A 26,210-nucleotide genomic window follows, 5' to 3' on the forward strand; every position below is an offset into this window, starting at 1 on the left:
AATAATAATCTGTTTAAGTAGAGATTTTTGTAATTGAACGAAGTTATAAAAGCAATAACTGACTTCCTAAACAATAACCACTAAAATAACAACTATTGTAATTGAAAGGAATCATAAAAAGCAATAACTGAAAATAAAATAAACAGTTCTAAACACTCATGATAGGCAATTGCTGATACACATGTTCAACACTCCTCCTTGTATCAGTGGTTGGAAAGTCCAAGTTTCTCTCTCACTAACTCAAATCTGCTTCTTGGAAGAGCTTTGGTGAAGATATCTGATAGCTGGTCTTCAGTCTTGTAGTACTTCAAGCACACTGCACCATCCCTCTGTACATCTCTAAGAAAAAATAATTTGATGCTAAAATGCTTTGTTTTTCCATGAAAAATTGGATATTTAGAGATGGCTATGACTGCCTGATTGTCCACCATTACTTCAGTAGTTGTATCTTGCTCCAAATGCAAATCAGTTAGCATTTTCCTTAGCCATAAGGCTTGATTAACAGTTGTTGTGGTTGCTATAAATTTTGCTTCAGCGGTTGACTGTGCGACAATTTCTTGTTTTTTGGAACTCCAAGAGAACATCCCTGATCCAAAATTAAAACAATAGCCTGAGGTGTTTTTCATATCATCTAAAGGCCATGCCCAATCACTATCAAAATAGCCTTGCAACTTGAAATCTTGTAATTGATTGAACTTCATTCCATAATTTAAAGTCTCCTTGACATACCTCAACACTCTTTTTGCTGCTTTAAAATGAGATTCTTTAGCACAATTCATGAATATTGAAAGTACACTTACAACATACAAAGGAATATCCAAGCATATAAAGGCTTAAGACCGAAAATAGTTTTAAAAGGAATCAAAGTGAAAGCCAATGGAGGAGAAAGAGAAAATATATTGTGTAATTTTTAAATATCAAGTATATTAGGTGAATAAAAATAATGAATATTTTTCGTTTAATATTTTAACATTATATCTAATGGTTGTAAAATATTGGTCCATTGACGGATCACTCGTTGCACTTGTCAATTATAGAATCCGTCATAATATAGACATATTTATATACACTAAACAATAAAACTTTGTAAAAGGAAAAAAAGAAAAGAAAATTACAATAACTAAGTGGGTCAAGGGTAATGGCCATGGCTATTTAAGAGCAAGGGAGGAGAATGGCATGACGTGAGGTCGTGCTTCCTTAGGTGGTGGTTGAAGGCTATGCAGTGGCAAATAGAGACCACATAATGGTGAAGGCACACAGCAACAACAATATTTTAAAACAAAAATATAGTAACTCGACGACCCAACCCCCCTCACTGCATCGGTTGCCTTACGAATTAGGTAGGGCACTAGGGCTCACCCCACCATTTTTTACGAGTTCTTTTCATATTTTAATATGCTTGGTTAGTGAAAGTATGATTTATATGTTGTCCACTTCTATGTTGATAGATATATGATACTTGAATATCATTATATCTGCAACTATACCTCTCAAATAAAAAATCCTAATATTTAAATATCACATATATTTAAGTTTTAAAATTAAAAAAAATAAAATATAATTTTCGTTTCTTTATTTTTTTAATATGTGATTTTTGTTCTCATAATTTTTAATTGAGACATTTTATTTCTTAATTTTTAAAAAAATATAATTTTAATTCCTTTATTTTTTTTATTTAAGATATTTCGTTTCACACTATAATTGTCACCCTTATTATCACTCTTAATGCTATTATCATTATTGTAACTATCATTCTCACTATGTTCATGATCATAATTACATGCCCACCACTATTTTCATCACCACAAATTTATTGTTGTCATTCTCTTCCTTTCATCTAGTAAGTTTGAATTAAAAATGAAAAAAATGATTAATATGATATAGATTTAAGGTTTAACATTAAGTTGAAAAACAATAAAATTTTATAATTTTTTTTATATAAAATGGAAAATCAAGTATAGAAAAAAAATTTCTAACTGAGAAAAGAATAATTTACAAAATATTACATTAATAATTGTTACTCTGTTTTATTGTTCAAAGTTCTAAAATGTGCATGCTAGGGTTTAAGATTGTGCAAGGGTTTTGGCAAAGGAAAGGTTTTTTGTTTTGACAAGTGAGAGATATTTATAAGTCAGTTAGGGGTTTTGGGTGGCGTAGCCATTTCATTTCACTACTCTTCTTCCTCAGGTGGCTGCGATGTGAATATAAACTGAAAATGGAAGGTTTCGACGATGACGATTTCGGCGAACTCTACGCCGTCGACATTGAAGTTCCCAATGCCATCTCAGAAGAAGAAGAAGAAGAAAAACTCGATGTAAACAGTAACATTTTGAATCTTGATAAGGATATGGACAACAACAAAGTTAATGAGGACTGTGCTGCTGAGAGTGACAGCGACGACGACGACGATGATCTGAAAATCGTGCTGAATGACGAGGATATTCCTGTCGGAGCTGATGCTTGCGACGACGACGGAGATGGCGACAATGGTGATGATAACAACGGTTCCAGATTTTTTCATCCTAAGGTCAGTAAGGTGCTGCTGCTTCTTTCTTTCTTTCTTTGAGTTGTTTCTGTTTTTTAAATTTGTTTTGTTAGTAATTGGATGATTTGGAATTGGATTGCTGTTTCAATTGTTTGTGGATACTGTAATGAATAAGCAATGCCTCAAAGAAATAGATTAGAAGTTATATCAATTGCGTAATATTTTTGTTATTTTTCTATTTGGATTGTTTTTCTGTTGAAGTGGTGCAATGCATTTTTTTGTTTTGTTTTGTTTAGTGTTAAATTGTTCAAACTGTGTTGCTTAGTGAACTGTGATTTCTTTCTGTAGAGTGGGAGGAGTCGAGGATTGGCGATTTTGAATAATACGAAGGCCAATGCATCCATGGGTATGGGTTCTTACATTTCATCCTTGAATAAAGGGAGGAGGAATGGTGATACCTACATCCAGAACCTTGCATTGAGCTCCTCTCGAGTGTGTCTTGCAGAAAATCCTATGGCTGTTCAATGTGGATATGGATTGGCTCTTCCTTGGTACTGGTCAGTCTATGCATTTTGATATGCAGTCCATAACAGAGCTCAGTGAATTTTGTTTCTTTGATAAACTGAATGTGGCGTGAGTAAGCGGTATATCATTGCAGAGTTCAATGTGATCACACATATCTCATACTGAAATTGGCAATGATCATGGTATTTTGGACATGTTATATTATTCTAGCTAGCATTTGTAAATCTTATTGTCTATTGTGATTTCCCCCCTCTATTGCAGGGGTATATTTGATGTAAACATTGATACATTAACGGAGAAGCCATGGAAGGTTCCTGGAGTTGACATAACAGATTACTTTAACTTCGGTTTTAATGAGAGCTCTTGGAAGCTATACCGTGCTTCATTGGTGGGTATATTGTTATGCCCAAGAGATCTCACTTTATATCTTTTATGTGATGCTTGTCTTTTGGTTTCTCTGGTTAGATGCTGGCATAATTTATTTATCCATTCCTCTGGCTAGCTGTACTGGAATTTCTGCCACTGTTTTTGGCATTAACCACTAGGTTATCTGTTTAATGGTTAACTTTGAGATAATTGACATTTGGTTTTTATTAGAGACTCACAAGAAACATAACTGATAATAGTGTTACACTGTTTGTAGGAGCAACTTTGGCGAACATCCTTGCAAACTGGTATTTCTGTTGATGACTCTACAAACTGGAATCAGGTGTTTAATGTAATATCTGTATACTTAAGTAATAACAAATACGTTGTGTTATTACGGTGAATTCTCTTGTCTGATCTTGCTGACTGGGATAAGTATTTCAGGAAGCCATGAGAGAGCAAACTGATCAAGTTGTGTCAGGAAATGCATTTTTTCCTTCATCAGATTGTGGATTGGTATGCAGATATTCAGCTGTTGGCTCTTGTTAGAATATTAGGGTTATTCATGTGTTGGGAGTCATGTTTTGTTAACAGTATTATTGGGATGGATTTGAATTAATTGAACTAAATTAGTGCTTGATCTACGTTATTAGCATAAATCAAAGCAGTTAATGTTTTGTAACACATCTCACTCTCACACATTAAGAGTAACATTCAGAGCTCCCCAGCCTCCCTTCTTCCTTTTTCCATCTTTTCCTTATAATTTCAGCACCTATTATAATTTTACAGCTTTTGGTATTTTGTGAGTTTCTTCAAGTTATCTTATTAACTGTTGCTTGTAAATATGAACTTGGATTTTGATACCGTGTTACTGACTGATGACTGATATTTGATAATTCAGCCAAAAGGCAGAGCAATTCAGGTTGAGGACAGCATGGTTGAACGGAAACCAACCATGGATGTAAGGCGTCCACGTAATAGGGATTTTAATGTTATAGAGGTGTGCAGTTCACAACAATTTTTGTGCTGTAGCTGCTTATGTCTTTGTAGTAATTATTATTGGTTTTGGGCAGATCAAGCTGCTTGACTCCTCTGATGACTGTTCTGGTTCTGGCAATAGCACTGTAATGGATGCATCATTAGAAGGGGAATCTATGGCAGGTAGTAAGAGAAATGCTCTCAATTCTTCTGCTGAACTCAATGAAGTGCTGTCTGAAGATCAGTTGGAAGATGTGAAAAAAGCAGAGGACTCTTCTCTTCAGAGAAGGTCAGATACACTGCATCTGTCTGATTCCTTTCTATATATTTTCTTGTGTGGATTATTGAATTCAGATCTGTTTGAACTTCATTGAAGCTTGTTTGCATTTCTGTATACTCCATCATGTTAGAAGTATGGATAAATTTGTCAAATTCAAGTTCAAGATGAAACTATAAAGTAATATAGATATGTGAATGTTTTTTGATTTTCTAAATATAGAAAACTCCTATCCTCAACCTTCTGTGTTGATTGTCTGTAAAATCTTATTTTGATGAAAATCATATTACATAACACGAGTACTTTAACTGCAGCTTTATCCTAAAACATATACTAGGATAATAATTTCTTATGTATAGTTGTCAGCATTCCTTGTTTCAAATTGATTCTTTATTGTAATTTGTGAATGACTACCATGTTTTCCCCTATTGACACATTAGTTGATTGTTAAAATTCTTAATGTTTCTTCTTGGTTTAGTACATTAGATCTTTTATCAGCTTCACAACTTATATCTGGATTCTGCATTTCACAGAAGTGGGCCAATTCCTGGTGTAGATGGAGATGAGCATCGGGATCAAGCAGACCAACATTCTGAAGATACTGCAGAAGTGCCGGAGGGAGAAACAGAAGCAGAGGAAGGTGGTGGCATAGACACATGTAGTTCTTATCCATGTTGGACTGAATCAGAATTGTCTCTTGGAGATCAAGAGCACAGCCTGACTTCCTATACTGATGGTGATTCTGAGGCAACGGATAACAGTGTACATGTTGATAATGATAAAAGTCTTAGCCCTTTAAAAAGGAAATCGTTGAATTGTGTTACTGAAATGAAGGAGTCTTTGGCACTTTATTGGAAGAACTCAAAGAACAACAGTATCAATAAAAAAGCAGTAAGTGCAGCTTATAATTCAAGAACTAGAGGTCAATTCAGAAAGGAATGGAGGAACCAAAGTGGTGGATATGAACCTCATAGTTATGATATGAATAAGCACACTGAAAATGATAATGATGTCTCCATCCTCAAGTCAAGTGCAAGGAATCTGTCTCTGTTGGCTCACCGACCCGTTGATTATGGCAGACATAAAGACCAACTGCAAGTTTTTGGCAGTCATAAAAGAAGAGATCTTTCATGTAATAGGGAAACAAAACAATCCTACTATTATGGCGGTGAAAAGGTCATTGATGAGTTGGTTTCATGGCGCTCTAAATATTATCACGAAGATCGAGAAAGCTTCAGGGAGAATACAAATCGATATGACAGAAAAAATGGGGATGTGGGGGATTATTTTTTTGAACCAGGTCCTGGATTTGCAGATAGTGAGGACAGAGATAGAGATTGGTATCATCTTGGTTGTGGGCACTCTTCTGATGACCTGTGTCCTTGCTCCTACAGGGAGTCAAGGCAGTTTCCTCCAAAGCATTCATCTTTTCCTGATAAAGAGAGGTATACTCCAAGGAAAAGAATGGATGAAAAATCCCTTATAGAAAGAAATTGCATTGATGATTTTGATGAATGTGAGTTTGAGTTTCTAAACAAGAGCTATAGAATGTCCACTGTTGCTGAGAGAGAACAGGAATTTTTAGACAATAATCGTGAAGAGCAGTTTCCACATATTTATAGAGATTGGAGAAGATCTGTCCGTAGGGGAAGACGTTTTGACAAGCCCCCTTTAGTTTTGAATAACTTGTGTTCTGGGACAATGGAAGTCGAAGATAATTGTCAGAAATATACACACTTCCGGACTTCAAATTTTAAGCATCGTAGACAATCTTATACAGATTCAGTGAAAAATTATGCATATGGGTCAAGAGTAAATGGAAATCTTGGGGGTTCGGGGAGAGATAAGCATGCTAGGGACAACAGAGACAGCAACTGGTCGTGTGATTATACTGACACTGCTGAAGATGAAGATTTCCGAATTTGTCCTGTAAAAGAGTATCAATTTTATAGGTCCCCATCTAAGTTCCTGAACTGGACAGAGGATGAAATTATTTTTATGCGTCATGAAACTCATGCAACATCTCTGTTTACTAAGGTTCAGAGTGATGATTTGCCATTGCAGCAGCATCAGCTAAGTATGCCAAAACGAGATAATGAGAAATATTTTAAAGGTAGCTCTAAGATTATGTGCAGAAGTAAGGGTGGGCAGGCAGTGCTGAGATGCAGGAAATCAGTTGACTTGATTCATGGGGAAGGAAAGGTAAAGATGGGGAAAATATGGTCAAGAACATGTGCTTTTGTCTTTATGAAAGAGTTATTTGACATCTGTTGCACTTTATTTCTTTTTGGTAACTACTATTCATTTAATGTCCGCCGTACTACCTCACTCCCAAATATTAACTATGTTTTATCTTTTCGTTCTCAACTTTCATTTTTTTAAAAAATGATTTTAAGTTTGGACTGATTTCAGATTACATTGATGTTGAGTTTCAGCATCAATATCAAGCTAAAATGCAAACATTCTAGAGAATTTTTGCAGTCAAGCATATGAAGTTGTGCAGTTTCTTGAAGTCGAAACATCAATCTCATTGTTTAGTAATATTGTATGGTACATTAATAGTCATCAGTGTTGTTATATAGCGGCCACGATGGCACCATAAGGCACGATGACATGTTTATATGGCTGAATTTTGGCCTTCCGCCATGTTCATCCATCCACCATTGATAACACTGATAGTTGTGTTCTCAAATGTTTGCCAACTTTGCCTCTAGTAGAATAAGGCTTTGGATATTGTTCATAATAGAATAAAATTTCTCACTTTTCTATTTTGCTTCTAAACCATTCAATTAAATTAGTACATGGCCGTGCTAGGAATGTGAAATAATATGGTAATGGGTTTGTGGTGATTAAGCTTGCTGCCATCAACATGGCTGGTGATCATTCCTTATCAGGGCCACATCTGTAAATCTCTTGACTTGAGATAATGAATGCACTTATTTTGTTTAGAATTTTAATTGACTGGATATCACACATTTCTGGCACATTTTATTGTTTTCTGAATTTATCATTCTATTAGGTATGAGATATAGGGTCTGTTTGGGTGTAAGCTTCTCTAGAAGCACTTCTAGAAGAAGAAAATAAGAAGAAAAAAATGAAATGAGATTTTCCATTAGTTAAAATGAGTTTTCCATTAGCTAATTTGTAAATGTCATCTCATCTTTTAGAGAAGCTATATTGATGAGCTTCTAAAAATTAACTCATGAAGAGCTTATTTTTGCTTATGGAAAAGCTCATCTCATCTTTTTTCTTCTTATTTTCTTCTTTTAGAAGTGCTTCTAAAGAAGCTTATCCAAACAGGCCCATATTATTGGTAAACTATAACTTATCCTTAGATCGTGATGGACATAGTATGCTGTTTAGCCTTTAATTACTTTTATAAGTAGGCTGGGGAGAGAATTGGACAAAACTATCTCTTCTTCCTAACTTGTCAAAATTGTATTGTATATTCAATTCTATTATTAATGCATGGATCTGCAAAATAGTTGTATTATTTTATCACTTTCAAAAGCCTGCATTGGTTTTTATGTAGAAATGTTGTGTTTTGGACAATAAGGATGTGTCTTTTCAGGTATTTACCTTTCTCTGCTAAATGCTCCTATCTACCTATAAGCCTATTATATGTTTAAGGTTTGTATACTTTATAACTGGTTTCTGGCTTTTGTTCTGTGGGCTTTTCTTCAAATGAAGTTTTAGTTCTTTAAAATGATTTCCAAAGTTGATTATTGATGGCATGAAGGTGCATTTATTGTTGATTGTGATAAAAAAGACATTGGCCACTCTACCAAATTCGATATTTTATAAGCCTCATTTTCATGCTTAGATTATCTTGATCTGATATGACTTTGATAGTTTCAGTGTCATTCATACTTTTAGTTGTATTTATCAATATTAGATTTATACAGATACAAGTGTAGTACCCAATTTGATTTTTTTATTATGGATGATTTAGCAGATTCATAACTTTTTGTATGGAACATTTTTTTTTATATTGAGCTCACAATAAAGCTTGAAAAGTGTCTAATACCTTTACCATGTTTTTCACTTTAATGCTTACTTACTACTAATGATCATTCTGTTAGTTTCTATGTTTATATTTGCCACTCCCGTGGTTCACATTTGTCACACTTCACTATTATTTATTTGGTGCAATATTCTGCATATGTCAGCAACGGGGTTTCTTATTTGTTAAATGTATATTGATATTTTCCTTGTTTTTGGTTTGACTATTAACAGTCTCAAGTGAGAAGTTCCAGAGTCTCGTGCAATGGAAGGCTTGAAAATGTCAACCAGGGGATTGCTAAGAAACGGAAGAGAGCTTCAGTGGGTTTTGATGAATCTAATAAAAATACCTTCAAATTTGACTCCCCAAAATACGAGAGCAACCTCAAAAGTAAGAAATGGGTGCAGAACCTTCAAGATCAAGCGCAGAAAGAAAGCTCGGACATCGAGGAAGGTCAGATTGTTGCAGAAGAACCATACATGGAGAAGGTTTCTGTATCCAGAAGAGATGCTTCTGAAGGTCCAGCAGTGACTGACAGTGTGAACAAGAAGAGAATGTCACAAAATGAAAATAGTTCTGACCAATATATAGGTGGTTACGACAGTCAAAGGATTCTTGATTCATTAGCCAAGATGGAGAAACGTAGGGAGCGCTTTAAGCAACCAATGACAATGAAAAAAGAAGCAGAAGAGAGTTTGAAGCTTAACAATGATTCCATTGTAGATACAGGTGAAATGAAGCAACACAGACCAACTCGAAAGAGGCGTTGGGTTGGTAATTAGCTTTTATTGATGGCTAAAGTTTCTTTCAGATTCCGGACAAGTACCATGGTGGAACTTGGTTAATCATCCTTGGTAGAAACTATATTTTGGCCTTGGCAAAATTGATATTATAGATGTTTTCTTTTGACTTGGAATAAAGCCTGATTGGCCTAAAGTTTTGGTGTATTTATTGAAAGCTCTATATTGCGAAGACTGTAAATAACCCTGACATTTATGAGATATAGTCAAATCGATTTTTAGATGCCTCTAGCTCAGGCTCCATCAAATCATAGTCGAGTTGGCTTGCTATTCTTACAACTTATAAGCTACATAAATATATTTCTGGTGGAAGATTTGGGATTGGTATTAAAATATGCACGAAAAATACTAGATGAAAATGATAAAAGTACAAATTAAAAATAGGAAGCTCAAACTTTGGTTGAGAATCAGTTGACAAAACTAACGCTATAAAATTATAGTATATTTTTGTATTAAAACTTTACTTTGAAAATGATAAAATACCAATTAAAAATAAAACAAATAAAAACATAAATCATACCAACAATAATTTTTAATTGCTTACTAATAATGTAAAATTTTTTATACTGATAATACATGGTCATCAAACTTTTGTTTAATTTTCCCAAGTGACAATATATTTACTATCAATTACTACAAGTTTAGTAATTTTGCATTATATTATCACGGATTTTTTTTATCTATGAAACTGAAAGGGTTTACTCTCACTTATTTAAAAATTAACATTGGTAGAACTTTTTTATTTCCAATTATTTATAAATCACTTGGAAGTAACAAAAAGGCAAGACTTGAACATAATAGTGATTATACACATCTTTTTACTGGAGCAAAAACAGAGATGATCCAATAATATGATAATAAAAAAATAGAAATGATGAACATAGATGCTCGATGTACAAGAAGACTTTTAGAATGCCCCCATGTAGGATCGAATTATAGACCTTCGGTTTACAAGACTGATGCTCTAAAACTGAGCTATAGGGATACGAACACAAGTATTGCCACAAATATCTTATTTAATCATGCATTTCTGTTTTCTGAACCTAAGAAAATTTGATCAATTCTAGTACTATTTTTATTTCAAAGTAGCCATAGTTAGCGTGCCTTTGGAAAACCTAAAAGTTAAAAATCATAGTCATAAAACAGAAAAATTAGTAACCAAATCAGTACAGAAGTATGCCAAGATCGATCTAATGTTTCAACAATTTGATTTGAATTGCACTCTCTCTCTCTCTCTCTGTATATATAAAGCTTATATTTATAAAAAGGATGTATTAGTATTAGACTTTTTTTTTTTTATATTAGTATTAGTATTAGACTAGTAGTAGACTGGTCCTTAATCTAGGAAATTATTTCACTTCGAAGTTGGAGCGTTTTAACTTTAAATATAGAGTGGTTCACACATTTCAGTATTGTATATATGATACACTTATTCACCTCAAATCATTGGTAGCATCCACAAGAATCTATTTAATTTTTTAAATTTGAAATTCTCACAAGTCCGGCATGATTGTTTTCTTAAGTTTTCTGGAAAAAAGTACGTGATCCTTTCACTTCAACAACATAATTTCTTTCATTACATTATTTGGAATGTACTTATTTCTAAATATGACAGGAGGAGAAAATTTCTTATCAGTTAATTATTGTACGGTATTTGTGTCTAGGATTTGATCAAATATTTTTCTCTGCTGAAAAAGCAAACAAATTATACAGCTATGCTATATTTTTTTTCCACTAGAGTTAGGTAGATAAATACTGTGATCTTATTTTCGAGCTAGCTTTTGTGTAAACAAAGATTATGTACTTCGGACACTTCAACAATGTTCCATATTCGTTGTATGACGTTTGAGGTACCTCTTCCTTGCAATTTTACTCGTTTAATTTTAAGCAAATGTTTGTTTGTAAAAGTTAAAACGAACTCATGATTTAAATTAAGTTGCATTTCTTATATATAGTGCATGGTATATTGCATTCGAGGAAAATAATTTCTGACGTGTTAGTTCAAAGTTAGAAACAACCCCCCATGCACCCAAAAAAAAAAGAACTCACATCCATCTTGACAAGCTAATTAAGTTATCATTGGGCTGGTATTTAGGTGTACATGAAATTATCATACCTCTAAATGCTTGCATGTGGTCATTAGCTGTGTGGAAACAGAGATTAAGAAAAAAAAGCAGTCGAATGTAGTTGATCCTATTCCAGTGATAAACAGATTAAGCAATATATGATCTTTGGACACACTAAATTTTCCAAAACACTTAATTAATACTTATTGTTTATTATATCTCTCCTTCTATAACATCATATATATCATCTATAATACTTAATTTTTTTTCTCTCTTTTATCTCTCTCACTAGGTGTAAATTAGCATTTTGGATATCCAAATATAATACTAAGTTTTATGGCATGCATTCCGGATTAATTGCGAACATCTAAAAGCATTTTTGTATTGTAAATTTGTGTTGGAGTGCATATTAACATCGTGAGTAACTAACTAAATGTAGGTAATTATTTGTTGATTAAAATCAACAGATTTAATTAACATCTGATAGAGATCATGTCGAAGCTAATTTAGGCCAACATAGAACCCAACCTAAAGTTTTTTATTTTCATGGGCAAACCGCAAACCTTTGAACATCATATACCTAAAAATCTCTCGGGTCAACAAACACATTTCTCACTTGTCCCTTCATCATCAGTTCATCAATATTTTCATCACCATGGCTTGGAAGTCTCTTTGTGTACCATAGATCATCGATACATGACATAGAATCTGTCTGAGGAACGTGGTTGGCAAGAGGATATCCCCAAACCCTAACTCAGTTATAACCACCCTACAGTCCCTCATACCTTCTCCCACTCTTGATGTGAATCTCCACATGGATTCCATGAGCTCTCCAAGGTTCTCTCCCTCTCCATAGATCCCATATATGAAGAGAAACCCAAAAGGTCTACAAAGTGAGTCACTGACCCACATTTTGAGACAAGGGAAAACTTATTCTCTTGCATGATTTAAGGTTGTAAGAAGAAACCTCAGTAGTTGAGACTTTCTAACTTGAAGCTTATATAGGCTTCACAAGTGTTCCATATGCTAAAAATGACCCATGATCTTGAGGTTTCATTGTTAATAAGATCTTGCAAGTTGAGTCAACCCTCTTCTTTGTAGTAACATACCCATATGGCTAGGCTGAGTTTCTCCTTCAGAATAACATCCATGTCTAATGGATACAAATCTTTGGTCCTCATGGTTCTTCTGTATAACGAAATCGCTAGATCTATGTCCACTTTCTCTATTTTTATATCCCTGGAAATTTGCTTTGTAAGGGAACTAGTTGGTTGGACAAATATGACAAGTGAGCTGAGATTCACATAGTTGCACTTGATGGTAAATAGGTTTTTAGATGCATCATTATTCTTTTCAGTGGCTAGGAATGCATACTCAGCTCCATTTCTCACCATCCATTCTTCAACTGTGGTGACAAGTCTTAGTGCAACCCCCTTTCTCCTATATACAGATACCAAAATGTTCTTTGAATTAGGGTTTTAAATTATAGTTGTAGTTTTTTTGGGAAGGCAAATTATATCTAGTTGTACTTGTATTACAAATAGCAATATAGAAAATTGTTGGTAATCATGTAGTTATTATTGTCTAATTCAGTTGTAAAAACCTTAAAAATCATAATATTACATCAGCAATTGCGGTTACGGACCACACTTTAAAACAATGTTTGGAATCATAGGCTTCAAATCAATTCCATAACATAGGAGTCACTGTTCTTTTTTTCAAATCACAACTAAATTGTAAAATTTCATAATTCAAGAGACAAGAGCTTGTTTGATTATTAATTTATCTTTTTCCTAAAGTAAGGTGGTGTGTAGAGTGAGAAAGTAAGAGCAACTCCAACGGTGGATTGTTCACTGACAGCGCACAATAAAAGAAACCGAAAAAAAAAACATTTTTAATTGTTGGAGAGAAGCATTAGAGTTGCTCTGATGACTTTGAGATGCTATGTAGAGAACTCGGTTCTCTTCCCTTTTTCGTGGGTGCATGCACAAAAAGTAACATTAAAATACTGTTTTATTTTATAATGTGGGATCAATTTGAGAAATTTGTTAGTTGTTTTGTTGAAGTAAAAATTTGAATGAGTTGTTTAAAGTAAGAAAAATGATATAATATTATAGTATAAGTTTGAAATATTATTAAAAAAATAGAAAAAAAATTGGTGGATTTGTAGATTAGCGATGCTCTAAGAGAACTTTTGGTAGGAGAAATTTTTTTACTTCCCCCAAAAATCCTAAATAAACTTATCGTTGGTAAATAAATCCTCCCTTTCAACTTTCCACATATCTTCACTTCGGAAGAGCTAAATACCTTTTAAGAGACCAATTCTAATTTTTAAAAACAGGAAAATAATGTTGTAAATGAATTATTTCATTAATGAAAACTTAAAAATAAAATTCCAAAACTCAGACACTTATCATCCCCGACCATATTCTTCCACACTAATTGCACCCCCTTCACTTTCCTCAATGCAATTGAACCCAATAACAACTCTATTCCTCATCTGGTGAGGTTCCTCGTCGAATGGTCACTGTTTTTATCCAACAATGTCGAGTGGAGCACCACAAGGACCATCAGTCAATCCAATCATTGGCAAAGCAACCCCACCTAGGCGTTGTAGGACAGTGCCCCAAGCCATGCTCATCATCCCTCCTCGCCAGCAAGTCCCACAGATTCATGCCTCAGATAAAACAAGGTTTTCGAAATTCATGTTCTCGAACAATTTTTTTTTTCTTTACATAAAAAACAGTTCTTAAAGCTTTTTCTTTACATTAAAAAACAGTTCTGAACAAGTAGGTTGTAAAGTTCTAAAAACAAAAAAACAAAAATACAGTAATCAAACAATCCCAAAGTGCTTTTGAATCTGATAATCTAATCATTAGTAAAATGTCAAATTTCATAACATGGGAGTGTTTTTGAGCTACTCCGAGGATGATGAGGGTAATTTAACAGTACAGATTATATTCAGTTTTCTAATTAAAAAAAAAAGATTCTGGCATGATAGTAGTTACTTATTTTCTAGCTGTAATTTCATTACCATAATGATATAAAATCCATATGAACGTTCATCAGACAAGTAGCCCAGGATTGTCATCTAACAAGCACATCAAAAATGGCAGGAGTTAATAATGGCTACTACAAATTAGAGTTGGAGTCTTCTTGGGAGATAAACGACAAACCGAAAGGACCTCAATTATTTGAACATGATGATGATATGAATATGAACCATTAGGAATGTTACCCGTCCTGACACGATTAGTCATTTTTCTTTTTTCTGCTGCCACTTGTAGAGTTCTGCTCAGTAAGCATTTTCAACACGTTCACCAATGCTTGCAAACGGTCCCATACGCTGAGCCCGTAAAGTGCTTCAACAAGCGACTCCTGGAACTCAAATCCATTTTCTGCAACAGGATACTAGGGCAGAGAAAAAGCCCATCTCAGTATCTCTCCACTCGAAGTGAAGTAAAATGATATATAATTATGAAAGATTTTCCAGACTAACCTGTATAGGCTTCGGTATCACAGTTTTTATGAATGGCCACCATCTATCTTCAACAACAGATTTTACAAGGCAGCATGCTCGCAAACCCTCAACACCACCGAATCGTCCAAATCCACTGTTTTTCACACCCCCAAATGGCAGGGACTGGAATAGTGGAAAATTCACAATGCAACTTCAATTCAGTGGAAATTAAAATTACAGAGGTAACCTAGGTTGAATTGGGAACATATTCTGGCAATTTGGCTAAAAGAACTGCATAATTATAATAAGCCAGAAAAACATATAAAATAATAAAACTCTTCTCATATAGCATTCATCTATTGTCACTTGAATCAGAAGTTTTCCTAAGTATGTATTTTATGGCAAAGTAGATATTAAAGTAAATTAGAAACAATAAAGAGATTGTGTTTTCTCGTGAATAAACCAATAGTTGGTTCCATAGCCAAATTGGCAAAGATCCCCATTTCAAACTTTTCGTAGACCAACTTTCTAATCAGAAATTCCTTACTCAGGTGCAACTGCTAATATTTCAAAAGTCTCTCTAGCAGCTGAATGTGATCACCATTGGTCATATCAATGCTACTAGGTTGGTTAAGGGTGAAAACCCTTTTGAGAGAGAAATAAAGATAAAATAGTAAAATAAATTTACCTGACACATGTATGTTGCAGCAAAATCATTAACCGCAGCAAGCCCACAATGTATCTGGGAAGCTATCTCTCTAGCACGGCTCTGACTGCCTGAGAAAACATTACACCCAAGCCCATATTTTGAATCATTTGCAAGCCTGACAACCTCTTCATCAGAGCTAAATTTCATTATTGGCATGATTGGTCCAAACGCCTAGAAGTCATCAAAATACACGGATGAATCAAGTAAGCAGTTTTTGAAGCATAAAAGATATATAGAAAGATATTCTTGAATATAAATGCATAGTTGCAGTACATATACGACATGAGACACAATTATCCATATTTAAAGATCTCCAATGCTTCTAGTCAAGATATGAACAATATTTTTCTTGGTTACAATGTTGCATTGATATGGACAAAATGGCTGATCAGTGTCACACTTGACATCAACAAATGGAAAAGAAATGGCAATGCCTATGCCAGAGAAAACAGAGTTTTTCTACCTCTTCTTGCATTAATCTCATCGAGTGATTCACATTCACAATCACTGTAGGGGGGAAATATTGATCAACTGCATCTTCACCTATATGTCCAAAACTTCCACGTGCAATAATTTCAGCTCCTTTGTCTAAAGCATCATTTATAAGGGCTTCAAGCTTTTCAGAATGTGCATGCATACACAAAGCTCCCATATCATACTTTCCAGCAAGTGGTGGGCCCTGCAGAAACCATTAGCAGAAAGATTAAAAAGGAGTTCTTAATACTAGATATTTCCGAGGGAGATGCATATTCTCCAATAATCAGCGAAAAAAGGTTCTTGATAGTATAGCAGTTCCTAATCTTCAATGTTAATGCAATGTGTGGGATCTATCCAAGTTCCTGACCCTTTTACCCATCCCCTATCTATGGGTCATGAATCCAGATTCCCTGTGCTTTATTTTTAAGAAAAACTATTAATTCAGAATGAAATTGGAGGATACCAAAAGTAATTTGTTCACATCTAAATGAATAAATTGAGCAAGTTCTATCAATTTGCTAGCTGACAAAGTTACGTACATATCACTTTAAAGAGACAGAAATTCACATGAATCTGTGTATAATTTAAGTCTGAAAAGCTTTACAAAGCTAATGCTTCCACAAGGCCAAAAGGGAGGAAAATGAAAAGAAGAGGAAATGAAAAATTCAACAACAAAAAAGGAAAAGGTAACATATCATGAATCATATGAACATCTGTTGGATACTCACCGTGTGGGAAATATCAGTAAGGGGCAGAACAAGGATTTGAGTTGTAACAACCTTGCCAACATGGCAAGCATGCAGGTGGGGAGTCAAATAGAGGCAAAGATAAAAGGAAGCGGGGGGTAGGTGGGAGGCAAGCAGTCATTGAGTAAGTTTTGGGGCTTCAGGGAAGGGAGGTGCAGACAATTTAAGTTCTGCAGGGTTCTATCATTTGCTTCTGGTTTTGTGAGTCATTCTTGTCTCTACAATTGGGGTTTATCAATAGTTTTTTCTGTAACAAATACTTATTCCTATCAAGGTCTCAGAATACAAGACTAAAACAGATGTAAAGACAAGCTGATAGATTGCTGAAATAGCAATGCTGTAACAATTAAGTGCAAGCACTGTGACTAAAAAGCCTATGTTGACTTAAAAAGACTTTTTACCAATGAAATGTTTTAAAAGGGACACTTACAGCTGTAACAGATTTTATAATTTTGGTAACTTTACTGACAAAGGATGCATATATGTTCCTGTGGACATAAAATCGCTCTGCCCCAGCACAGTTCTGCCCACTTGACTGCAGAGCAGCCCTGACAGCAACTTGAGCAACCTATATTCAGTAAATCAGCCAGTTAAAACTATGGCATTCAAGAATGAGTATTTCATTAAGTTGCAAGGTTAACATTTGCCAGCCAAATGTTGGAAGGAATTCATACATGATCCACATCTGCATCTTCACAAACAATAAATACATCTTTTCCACCAAGCTCTAGTGTAACTGGGATAAGTGTCTCAGCAGCATTGCTCATTATCTGTATAAAAGAATGCAGCATATCATCAGAACACAAAGACATGTTACAACATTAAAAGGTGGATACTATCCCCATCATTCATTCAGCTTCCAAGACATCTAGCGGCGGACTCAGGATCCTGAGTCAGTGGTGGCAAATTACAAAAACTAATATCAGTGGTTCAAATATATAAATATAGATGAAATAAAATATAAAAATATAAGATTTTAATTGTAATTTTATGTGAAAAAAACTTTTATTTGCGATTTTTTTTTTAAATGAGAGGGTGCACTTGCACACCCTGGACACAATGTAGATCTGCCAGTGAAGACATCACTCTACCACAACAACTTTTGAGGTTACTTTCTTTATCGTTCCTTTTTTTTCTGGCTACAGGTCGGGCTTAAGCAGATCCAAAGTTAAACATTGATTGAGTACTCACTAGAATTTCTTTATTAAATATCTACCATGCATAACACATTCAGAAGCTTATTTTGCAGAATTGGAAACAAAGTTACTATTGTTATAGAATAAAATTTAGAAATGAAGGACAGGATGGACCAATTTGATAGGCCAAAGGAATCATACCATCTTGCCAACCCCAGGGGATCCAACAAAAATGACTTTGTCAGCAGAAGCTACCAGTGCTTCTCCTGTTTCAGCAAACCTGGTAAGAAAAGTCCAATTAAGGCTATAGATGCAGATGTGATTGAAACCGAGAAGGAAGAATGAAGGGTACAAAATAAGACTATACCCTGTTATCACCTCAACAAGTTCCTCCGGAGCTCCTATGGCAGCAAGTGCTGATTGGATGATTCGGAAGTAAAAGCATCCAGACCAACTTGCATGTTCCGAAATCTACAACCAGAATCACATGGATTTCTGTCAAATTGAAATCATAAATTTTACAGTAACTTGGAAGTGGAGGTATTAACCCATGCGAAGTCTCCGTTTTAATATAAGTTAGTCAATGAATGTAATTTAATCACCATGAAAGCATATCAGTCAACAATGTTTATTCTTAAAAAGGCGTGATGCATTCACAAAATGAACAATTTTAGATTGGTAGATAGCAGATATTAAGTCATTTTATACCTTAATCACAATGCCATTTCCAGAAAAAACTGCTGCCAACATAGGGTTAAAAATATTGTGGAAAGGATAGTTCCACGACACAATGGCACCGATAACACCAAGGGGGAGAAATTCTACTTTGGATCTCTTATGAAGCATAGCTCTTCCAGAGGACCTGTGAGTTTTTTTAATTATCACAAAACATAAAAGTAGTCATGAATGTGCATTTAGAAAATTTGTAATTTTATTTTACCATAAAAAGTCATTTAAGTATATTAAAAAGGTAATACCTCTTTTTTTGTAAAATAATTGGGGGAATATATGCAAAAAATTTAAAACTTTACAATTTCAGAGAAAGAACCTAAAAAATATTATAAAATAAAATAAACTGAGACAAACGATTTACCACAGTCCCTTTAAGCAGAGAGGGAGTGTCAATTACTAGGGTTGGGGGGAGGGGGTGCTATGGTGTTACAAGAAAAACACTAGTTTGAGGTGGATACCGGTACTAATTTTTAGGTCTAAATGAAAAAAAAAAGTTCGAGGTGTATACCGGTACTCAGGCTTTAGGCACTGCTCACCCTCTGATAGTAGCCAATTTATCTTCTCACATGTTGTCATTATTTCTCCTAAAGAGGCATCTACCATTGTCTTTCCAGTATCGCGAGAAGATATTCTGGTAAAGGCACACAAATTAGAATATACTCAACAAAGTTATTAATATACTCATGTTATAAGTATAATTCACATATATTTTAGGCTAATGAATAAAACAATAGGATAACTAAAAACAAAAGACATTAGCATTCTTCCCAGAATATCATGAGAGCAACGTTATATAAGTTAACAAAAAATGCCAACACTTAAAACTTCCTTCAATGACCATGGAGAAGAACTGCTCTTACTCGCATATAAGTGCTTGATGTTTAATTATATACTTCAAAAGTATACGTAAAAAGTGGCGCCTTTTCTTGAAGCTTGTCTTCGCCCACATTTTTTGTGCCTTCCGTACTTTTTCCACTTGCTCCTTGACCTATTCATGCATGCATCATAGTTCTAGTTAATTCTTGCTATACTTGTTAATCTAGTCAAACTGGTGTGGCAACCAATATTTTAAAACACTTTGCAATAACTTGTTCTTGTGAATCAAATAATCCTTCTATGTGGCTTTGTAAGTGCTTCTAGAGATCAGATCCTAGCCGAGTGGCTTTTCACACAAGTTATTTCATCCGATTCTTAATTCAACACATGTTAGAACTTAAGCTAAAGTTACAAGCTAACAACTACAATATAAAATATGTAGGTTCTAGACAACATATAGGAAACTAAAAAGCAAAAAAGAAAAACAGAGAAGTACTGAAGTAAAAGTGAAGAGCAAAACAGAGGAACAGAAAAATGGAAGTGGAGCTCTTGGAAGTTGGAACTGAAGTTTGATACTGAGAATAAGGGAACCACTCACAAAATTTAAGTTTCACAAATAACGACGAAGAACAAAGGCTTAGACTGCAGGTGTAGGAGATGATGAAGAGCAAAGATTGACAGACTGAGAGAGGACTGAGATTGAGAGAGTTTGGTTGAGAGAGAGAGAGAGGACAATGAACTCAGATTTGGCATAAAACCATTTGCTTATGTCACAGGTTGCTAAGTGCTAACCTGTCAGCATGTCAGGCGCCTAACTCATGGAAAATCACCAATTCCAGTATTTTTACAAGTTTCCCCACTGATCCCACGCAAAAATATCAAAATAAACGATCTTCAGTGTGCAAGGTATCAAAAGGTAGCATTAAATTTGTAGGTCATAGGGTTGTTCGGTGCAATTCTGACTAACTTGTGTGCATGTGTGTTTGCGTGTGAGCATGTAGCAATTTCAATTTTTTTTCAATTAAAGTACATAAAATTAAAGAAAAAAATTATTGAGTATAAAGTACATGATCAAGTTGAAGCATCCAAAGAGCAAGGGTTGAGCCAAGAAACGGAATTCATTGCACCGAGTTTGTGCTAGGTTTGGCTCAACTCGGCTTACTTTCACCCGTAACTGTCACTTGTACCCCCACATGGATCGTTAAGAGTGCCACGAGGACTTTAATTAACCACTAGGCACGGGCTTAATACACATTCATACGCACGAAAAGTAATACATCAATGAAAAGTGAAAACCAAAAGGTAGTCAACGTTGGGAAAAAGGAATTTCCATATTTAACATCAATAAACATACGGCTTGAATGAAATTCCATTGAATTTGCATTTCACTATAGACAAGTATGCAAAATGCAAAAATGAAGCTTTAACATACAAGTTTAGCTAGAAGCTAATGACATGTCAACTTCAGCACAACTAGCATATTTCTGATGATCAATGCTACCTTATATAAACTACTTTTTGCCTGGTACTTTTCTTCAGCCACAGAAAGTCCTAAGTATCATCGTATCCTTAAATATCAAAATTTCTAAATACTAATTACCCAGAGGAAAAAAAAAACAACAAAAGGATACTAAAAGCATAGGCTCACAACAAAAGGATACTAAAAACAAATGTAGCTCAAACTAGACACTAAAAGCATGCATCACAACAATTAGTTCCCTTAGAAGCATAGGCTCACATACCTCATCCGGCGTCAATGCAGGAACATATCCCAAATATTTCATGGTAGCAGGCTCATAGCACTGAACTTTTCCGCTCGATTGCTGTGCCGTTCCCCTCGGAGGCACCTGATTATGAATCAATCATGAATGAGACCTTATCAGCCATATTCTTCAAAACAGAAAAAACAAAAATTTCAAAAGCTCCAATTCCAAATCATTGCATTCAAAGCGTCACGTCGTGAACAAGTTCATACCTAGCCTACATAAACTCCGCACGACATAGATTTGCAATTAATCCGAATTCAAATTTTAAATTCCACATATATAAGCAAATCACACCGATCAAGCAAAACACAAAAGCATAAAACCGATAAAAATAAAAATAAAAATAAAAAGTCACTACTCACTACACAGCGATTTATGAAATTCAAATTGCAGATGCATAGCACTCACGTATATGAAACTGTTCTCCTGCGTCAGGCTCCCATCGTCCAACACTGTTAGAGTAAAAAATCCACATCACATTTCAGTGTCGCAACAAATTTACGAGCAATAGAGAGTGATGGAGGAAGAGTACCATCGGAAGCGTCGACGTCGATGGAAGGAACCTTGGGAGGAATGAGAATGAGAAGGAACTTGCAGATGGCGAAAGCGAGTGCCAGAACGAGCAATGGCCACCAAAACGCCATTGGAACTTGGCAGCAGATTCGGAGTGAGTGAGAAAATCGCCTCGGTAGGGTTTCGAGAAGCTTCCGCGGAGTTTCGATTGTTGTTTTGAGGACAATGGTTGAAGACAGTGAAAGAATCTGGGGAAGCTTTAGGCGATGAAAGAAGAAATTGTCTTGATACTGTTGTTAGTGTTGTACTAACTACGTCACTAAGTGCTCTTTTAATTAACTCACTAGTTGATTCAGTAAGTACATAGTACATACAAGATACAAGATACAAGATTGTAGATACAGGCAATAGGAAAAAGATATTCGTACATTTAACATTCACTCAAAAAGTATAGTTAATTATAATCTAAATCTCGACTTTTTACAAAAGATGGGTTAAAAAATAATTTACCTAAATGGGTAAAAACAATTTATGCAAGATGATCTTTTGTCATTTATAATACATGAGACGTTATTTTAATTGGTCTTTTATGTTTTTTGTTTGTTTTGTAGGTGACAGTTTATCTTTTTATTTTCTCTTTTTTTACATTGGTTATATAATTCACGAGAATACAAAATATTAAAATATTGAATACTAAACTAGTACATTCATAATCGAGACAAAGTCACCTTAATTTGAATAATTAATTATCAAATTACATTGATATATTTCATAATACAACCTATTCTTGATTCTTAAGACAATGTTAATCTATCACTTGGAATACATGGTTATTATGAGTAGTGGCAATGGCAACTTTTGGTTTCATGGGGGCAAGATCAAATATCTCATTTTTTCCCCTTAGGATAGCCATAATATGCTTTCATATATGAATTCTAAAGGAAGTTGCAAATTTTTGGGGGTGACCATGGCATCCCCGGGTCAACCTCTCTCTTTGCCCTGATTATGAGGTAGAGGAAAAGAATTCTAACCATACAAAACTCTTTAAGTTGTATTAGGAGGTGGTCAAAGATGCTTGTTATTGGATATGTTGTCATGGATAATGAGTATTGTTGAATTTATTGATAGGGGAAGACTTATCAACATCTACTTGAAGTAGTAGATCAAAGGACGAAAAAGATATGATTATTGTGAGAAAGAGGAAAAGATCATATGCTACTAGAGATAGATATTGAGTATGTGAGTATGAAATTAGTATTGCTAATATGAAACTTTTCATAAACTTAAATGATCAAAAATTGAAACCATTTAAAAACTTGATGAGGTGAATTAAAATCATTTTAAAATATCAAAGGATCAAAATAATATTATTTGAAACAATGTTATTTCAATTAACATTTCATATCATCATCTTAATTAACATTAACAAACACATCACACTTTTCTATTAATATATTTAACATTTTTGTTAAAATGCACCAAACAAAATACTTCAAAAACATAAAGAATCAAAACAAGATTTTTGGCTCTTTATTAAAATATATTTGTTATAGTCCTTGGTATTTAAAAAATGTTAAATTTATTCTTTAATAGATTGTTGACACAACATCAATAAATAATGAAAGAAACTAATTAAAACTATCTAAAATAAATTATAGGAATATAAAATAAAATTTTACAATTACCAAAACTATAAAAGAAAAATTATGAGGACTAAAAATATAAAATGAATATATTACATAACTAGAATTAGAAACACATCTAATTTTTTTTATCATTATAGAGTATTTATTAACTTTATTAGTAACTAATTTTCATAGAGAACTTAAATGTGGTTGACAACCTTTGATGAAACCTCTCTTCTTAATCATATTTTTATTTATTGAAATTAAACTCAAAAATTTATTTAAATAAATTAAACTCAATATCATTCACATCAATGATTGATTAGTGAAACACATTTAAACTTAAAAATAAAACTAGTAAAATATAACCAAAAAGGGAAGGATTGGTTTCTTTGTTTCCATCCAACGGTGGGTGGCGATTAGCTAACCTCAATTTCAAAGTCAGCAAATGTATGGAATAGTCTCAGCCACCAATAATGCAAAACGAAATGGTCGCTCTTTCATTGTCAACCTAAAAAATTGCGATATTCGTCCTCCACCTTCGTAAATTGTCCCATCACGTGAGTAATGTTATCAACTTATCATCGTTGTTTTTGAGAGAAAAGAGAAAAAAAATGGCAGGTGCAAGAAGATTGGGCGTGGCTGTTGATTTCTCAGCATGCAGCATCAAAGCACTGAATTGGACGGTGGATAACGTCGTCAGAGAAGGAGACAACCTCATCCTCATCATCGTTCGCAATGCTCATGGTTACGAGCACGGTGAGATGCAGCTCTGGGAAACCACTGGCTCACGTTAGTAATTCTTTTTTTTTTTTTTTATCTCATAGATATTAATTTGTTAGAATGTTATCATAGTTCGTCGTAACCCTTCTTTCATTATTTTGAGACTTTAAAAGATTATATATTAATTGTTAGCAGAAAAACTTTTGTACAAATGATTTATCATTAATTGACCTTTCCGTGTTTATTATTAGGATTTATGATTAATGATTTCAGTGTTTTAATTAGGGATGAAAATAGTTCAAATCAAACTATATTTTGTTATATATTTTGTTAGGGACCTTGGTTAAAAACACGACTTAAACTTTATCTATATACTTGTCAAAGGTCTTTTTTTAAAGGTTTGAATCTTACGTACGCATAAGTTTATATTAGCCTACAAAATATGTGTAGGACTTGACATGATAAACCGAAAATTCAATCAGCTTTCTTAAGAGTAATATATAATTGATAACAGACATATGGATTAATTAATATAAAATTATATATTTGAGTTTAATTAATAGTCATTGAGTTTTGATATGTAAAAATGATTGTGTATGCAAATTAGTTAAATTTAACAAATCCGTCTTACAGATCGATGATTGTTTTGTTGTTTCTAATGTGAGGTGGATGTATTTGAGATTTTCAGTGGTCTATGTATGTTGATATAAATGCAGCTCTGATACCTCTGGCTGAGTTCTCTGACCCTGTGCTCATGAAGAGATATGAACTGAAACCAGCACCTGAAGTAATTGATATTGTGTCAACTGCTGCCAAGCAAAAGAATGTATGATTTATTTGATTTTGCCAAATTGAATTTAAAGGTTTATTATGCTCTCATCTAATACTTAAAAGAGAAAATAGTGTACATATTCACTCATAGTATAAATGGTTTTTACATAATCATTTAATCATAATTTGTAAACATATAACAAGTTTTTATTAAAAATTTAAAATGATAATCTCAAAAATCATATAAATGATAATTTTTAATTGATTCACAGTGCATAACAATTTTTATGCATAGAAATTCAGCTCTTTTTGAATCATATTTTTTTTGAAAAACAAATATTTGTAATTTGCCATTATATATGTATGTTCATTTCACACTACTAAAAATAATTTTTTTTACTACAACCTTTATGGGACGGTCATGAGAAAACTGTCTTAGAAAACAGTACCATGACATTATCGTAACTAATTTGATTTTGGGGTGGTAGATTGTGGTGCTAATGAAGATCTATTGGGGAGATGCTCGTGAGAGGTTATGCGAAGCAATTGATCATGTACCTTTAGACTACCTTACCTTAGGGAACAGAGGCCTTGGCACGCTCCAAAGGTACATAGAATTTCAACCAGGTCCTCCAAAATAACATTGAGTTACTGAGAAATCAATGAGTTTCATTCTTATGTTTTTTGCCTTTACTTTTTACAGGGTTATAATGGGTAGCGTCAGCAACTATGTAGTGAATAATGCCACCTGTCCTGTCACTGTGGTGAAGAGTTCAGTCCACAACTATTAGTTCGTTTTTTAATTTGATGTAGGAATAAATTAAACTTGTTCTACCCGGTTGTACATGTGTTAATGACTTTGGTGTCTTTCATAGTCTGTATTTTGTATGATTATGTTAAAACTTTTTTTGAGAAGACAAAATCGAGTTATATTATTCATATAATAATTTGTATAATATTATCTTTCATCCTAATGAAGTAAATAAATGATTCAGGTGACAGTTCTACACTCCCTGTGTTCACGATGAATGAATCTTGCGTGTAAAAAGTTTGTCTATTAGCATGGATCATTAACTAATGTGTTTGGATTGAAAGTAAAAATCACGTCAACTAAAAAGTTGGGGTGAAATTAATGTAAAGCTTAAATAATCTTTTATTTCCTATGAAAAAGGAGTTTTTTTTTTAATCCTTTAAAGTTTTTTTTTAAATAGTCCTTATAATAGTTCATTCTTTTAA

The 26,210-nt window shown here is 33.8% G+C and overlaps 3 protein-coding genes across 9 annotated transcripts; 2 read left to right on the forward strand and 1 right to left on the reverse strand.

Moving 5' to 3' along the window:
• The first annotated feature begins 2,088 nt into the window (after nucleotides 1-2,088).
• LOC114388231 (FIP1[III]-like protein) lies at nucleotides 2,089-9,665 on the forward strand. 6 transcript variants are annotated; one of them, XM_028348604.1, is made up of 9 exons: nucleotides 2,089-2,536; nucleotides 2,834-3,036; nucleotides 3,272-3,398; nucleotides 3,654-3,728; nucleotides 3,821-3,892; nucleotides 4,278-4,376; nucleotides 4,450-4,643; nucleotides 5,165-6,833; nucleotides 8,868-9,665. In XM_028348604.1, the coding sequence occupies exons 1-9, from the start codon at nucleotides 2,216-2,218 to the stop codon at nucleotides 9,414-9,416; spliced, it is 3,309 nt and encodes a 1,102-aa protein (XP_028204405.1). In that variant the 5' UTR covers nucleotides 2,089-2,215; the 3' UTR covers nucleotides 9,417-9,665. The 6 variants fall into 6 exon arrangements, with proteins under 6 accessions (XP_028204405.1, XP_028204404.1, XP_028204406.1 ...); XM_028348603.1 differs by having other exon boundaries at nucleotides 2,090-2,536; nucleotides 2,834-3,042; XM_028348605.1 differs by having other exon boundaries at nucleotides 2,091-2,536; nucleotides 2,834-3,042; nucleotides 3,654-3,719.
• Nucleotides 9,666-14,375: 4,710 nt separating this feature from the next.
• On the reverse strand, nucleotides 14,376-22,171 carry LOC114385648 (aldehyde dehydrogenase 22A1-like). The gene is made up of 14 exons (XM_028345648.1): nucleotides 21,875-22,171; nucleotides 21,751-21,794; nucleotides 21,319-21,423; nucleotides 19,621-19,748; nucleotides 19,269-19,391; nucleotides 18,737-18,890; nucleotides 18,396-18,499; nucleotides 18,230-18,308; nucleotides 17,567-17,662; nucleotides 17,323-17,460; nucleotides 16,133-16,348; nucleotides 15,649-15,840; nucleotides 15,000-15,143; nucleotides 14,376-14,911 (listed from the first exon to the last, which is right to left on the reverse strand). Exons 1-14 carry the CDS (start codon nucleotides 21,984-21,986, stop codon nucleotides 14,753-14,755), a joined length of 1,794 nt encoding a protein of 597 aa, XP_028201449.1. The 5' UTR covers nucleotides 21,987-22,171; the 3' UTR covers nucleotides 14,376-14,752.
• Nucleotides 22,172-23,891: 1,720 nt separating this feature from the next.
• LOC114386379 (universal stress protein PHOS32-like) lies at nucleotides 23,892-25,964 on the forward strand. Of its 2 annotated transcripts, none has more exons than XM_028346382.1 (4): nucleotides 23,892-24,239; nucleotides 24,920-25,029; nucleotides 25,463-25,581; nucleotides 25,678-25,964. In XM_028346382.1, the coding sequence occupies exons 1-4, from the start codon at nucleotides 24,095-24,097 to the stop codon at nucleotides 25,763-25,765; spliced, it is 462 nt and encodes a 153-aa protein (XP_028202183.1). In that variant the 5' UTR covers nucleotides 23,892-24,094; the 3' UTR covers nucleotides 25,766-25,964. The 2 variants fall into 2 exon arrangements, with proteins under 2 accessions (XP_028202183.1, XP_028202182.1); XM_028346381.1 differs by having other exon boundaries at nucleotides 23,909-24,272.
• The last annotated feature ends 246 nt before the right edge of the window (nucleotides 25,965-26,210 follow it).

This window comes from Glycine soja, chromosome 15 (genome assembly GCF_004193775.1).
Source record: "Glycine soja cultivar W05 chromosome 15, ASM419377v2, whole genome shotgun sequence".
In the NCBI taxonomy this organism is placed as follows: Eukaryota; Viridiplantae; Streptophyta; class Magnoliopsida; order Fabales; family Fabaceae; genus Glycine; species Glycine soja.

What these genes read in the sequence shown, in the direction of transcription:
- LOC114388231 (XM_028348603.1), top strand. Translation starts at nt 2,216, where the DNA reads ATGGAAGGTTTCGACGATGACGATTTCGGCGAACTCTACGCCGTCGAC. An exon ending in TTGGCTCTTCCTTGGTACTG is followed by an intron (nt 3,043 to 3,271) that starts GTCAGTCTATGC and finishes CCTCTATTGCAG; the next exon opens with GGGTATATTTGATGTAAACA. An exon ending in CTTCATCAGATTGTGGATTG is followed by an intron (nt 3,893 to 4,277) that starts GTATGCAGATAT and finishes TTGATAATTCAG; the next exon opens with CCAAAAGGCAGAGCAATTCA.
- LOC114385648 (XM_028345648.1), bottom strand. Translation starts at nt 21,986, where the DNA reads ATGGCGTTTTGGTGGCCATTGCTCGTTCTGGCACTCGCTTTCGCCATC. An exon ending in CCCCTGGGGTTGGCAAGATG is followed by an intron (nt 17,663 to 18,229) that starts GTATGATTCCTT and finishes TCTTTTATACAG; the next exon opens with ATAATGAGCAATGCTGCTGA. An exon ending in CTGCAACATACATGTGTCAG is followed by an intron (nt 15,144 to 15,648) that starts GTAAATTTATTT and finishes CCACTATTCCAG; the next exon opens with TCCCTGCCATTTGGGGGTGT.
- LOC114386379 (XM_028346381.1), top strand. Translation starts at nt 24,095, where the DNA reads ATGGCAGGTGCAAGAAGATTGGGCGTGGCTGTTGATTTCTCAGCATGC. An exon ending in CTGCTGCCAAGCAAAAGAAT is followed by an intron (nt 25,030 to 25,462) that starts GTATGATTTATT and finishes TTGGGGTGGTAG; the next exon opens with ATTGTGGTGCTAATGAAGAT. An exon ending in GGCCTTGGCACGCTCCAAAG is followed by an intron (nt 25,582 to 25,677) that starts GTACATAGAATT and finishes TACTTTTTACAG; the next exon opens with GGTTATAATGGGTAGCGTCA.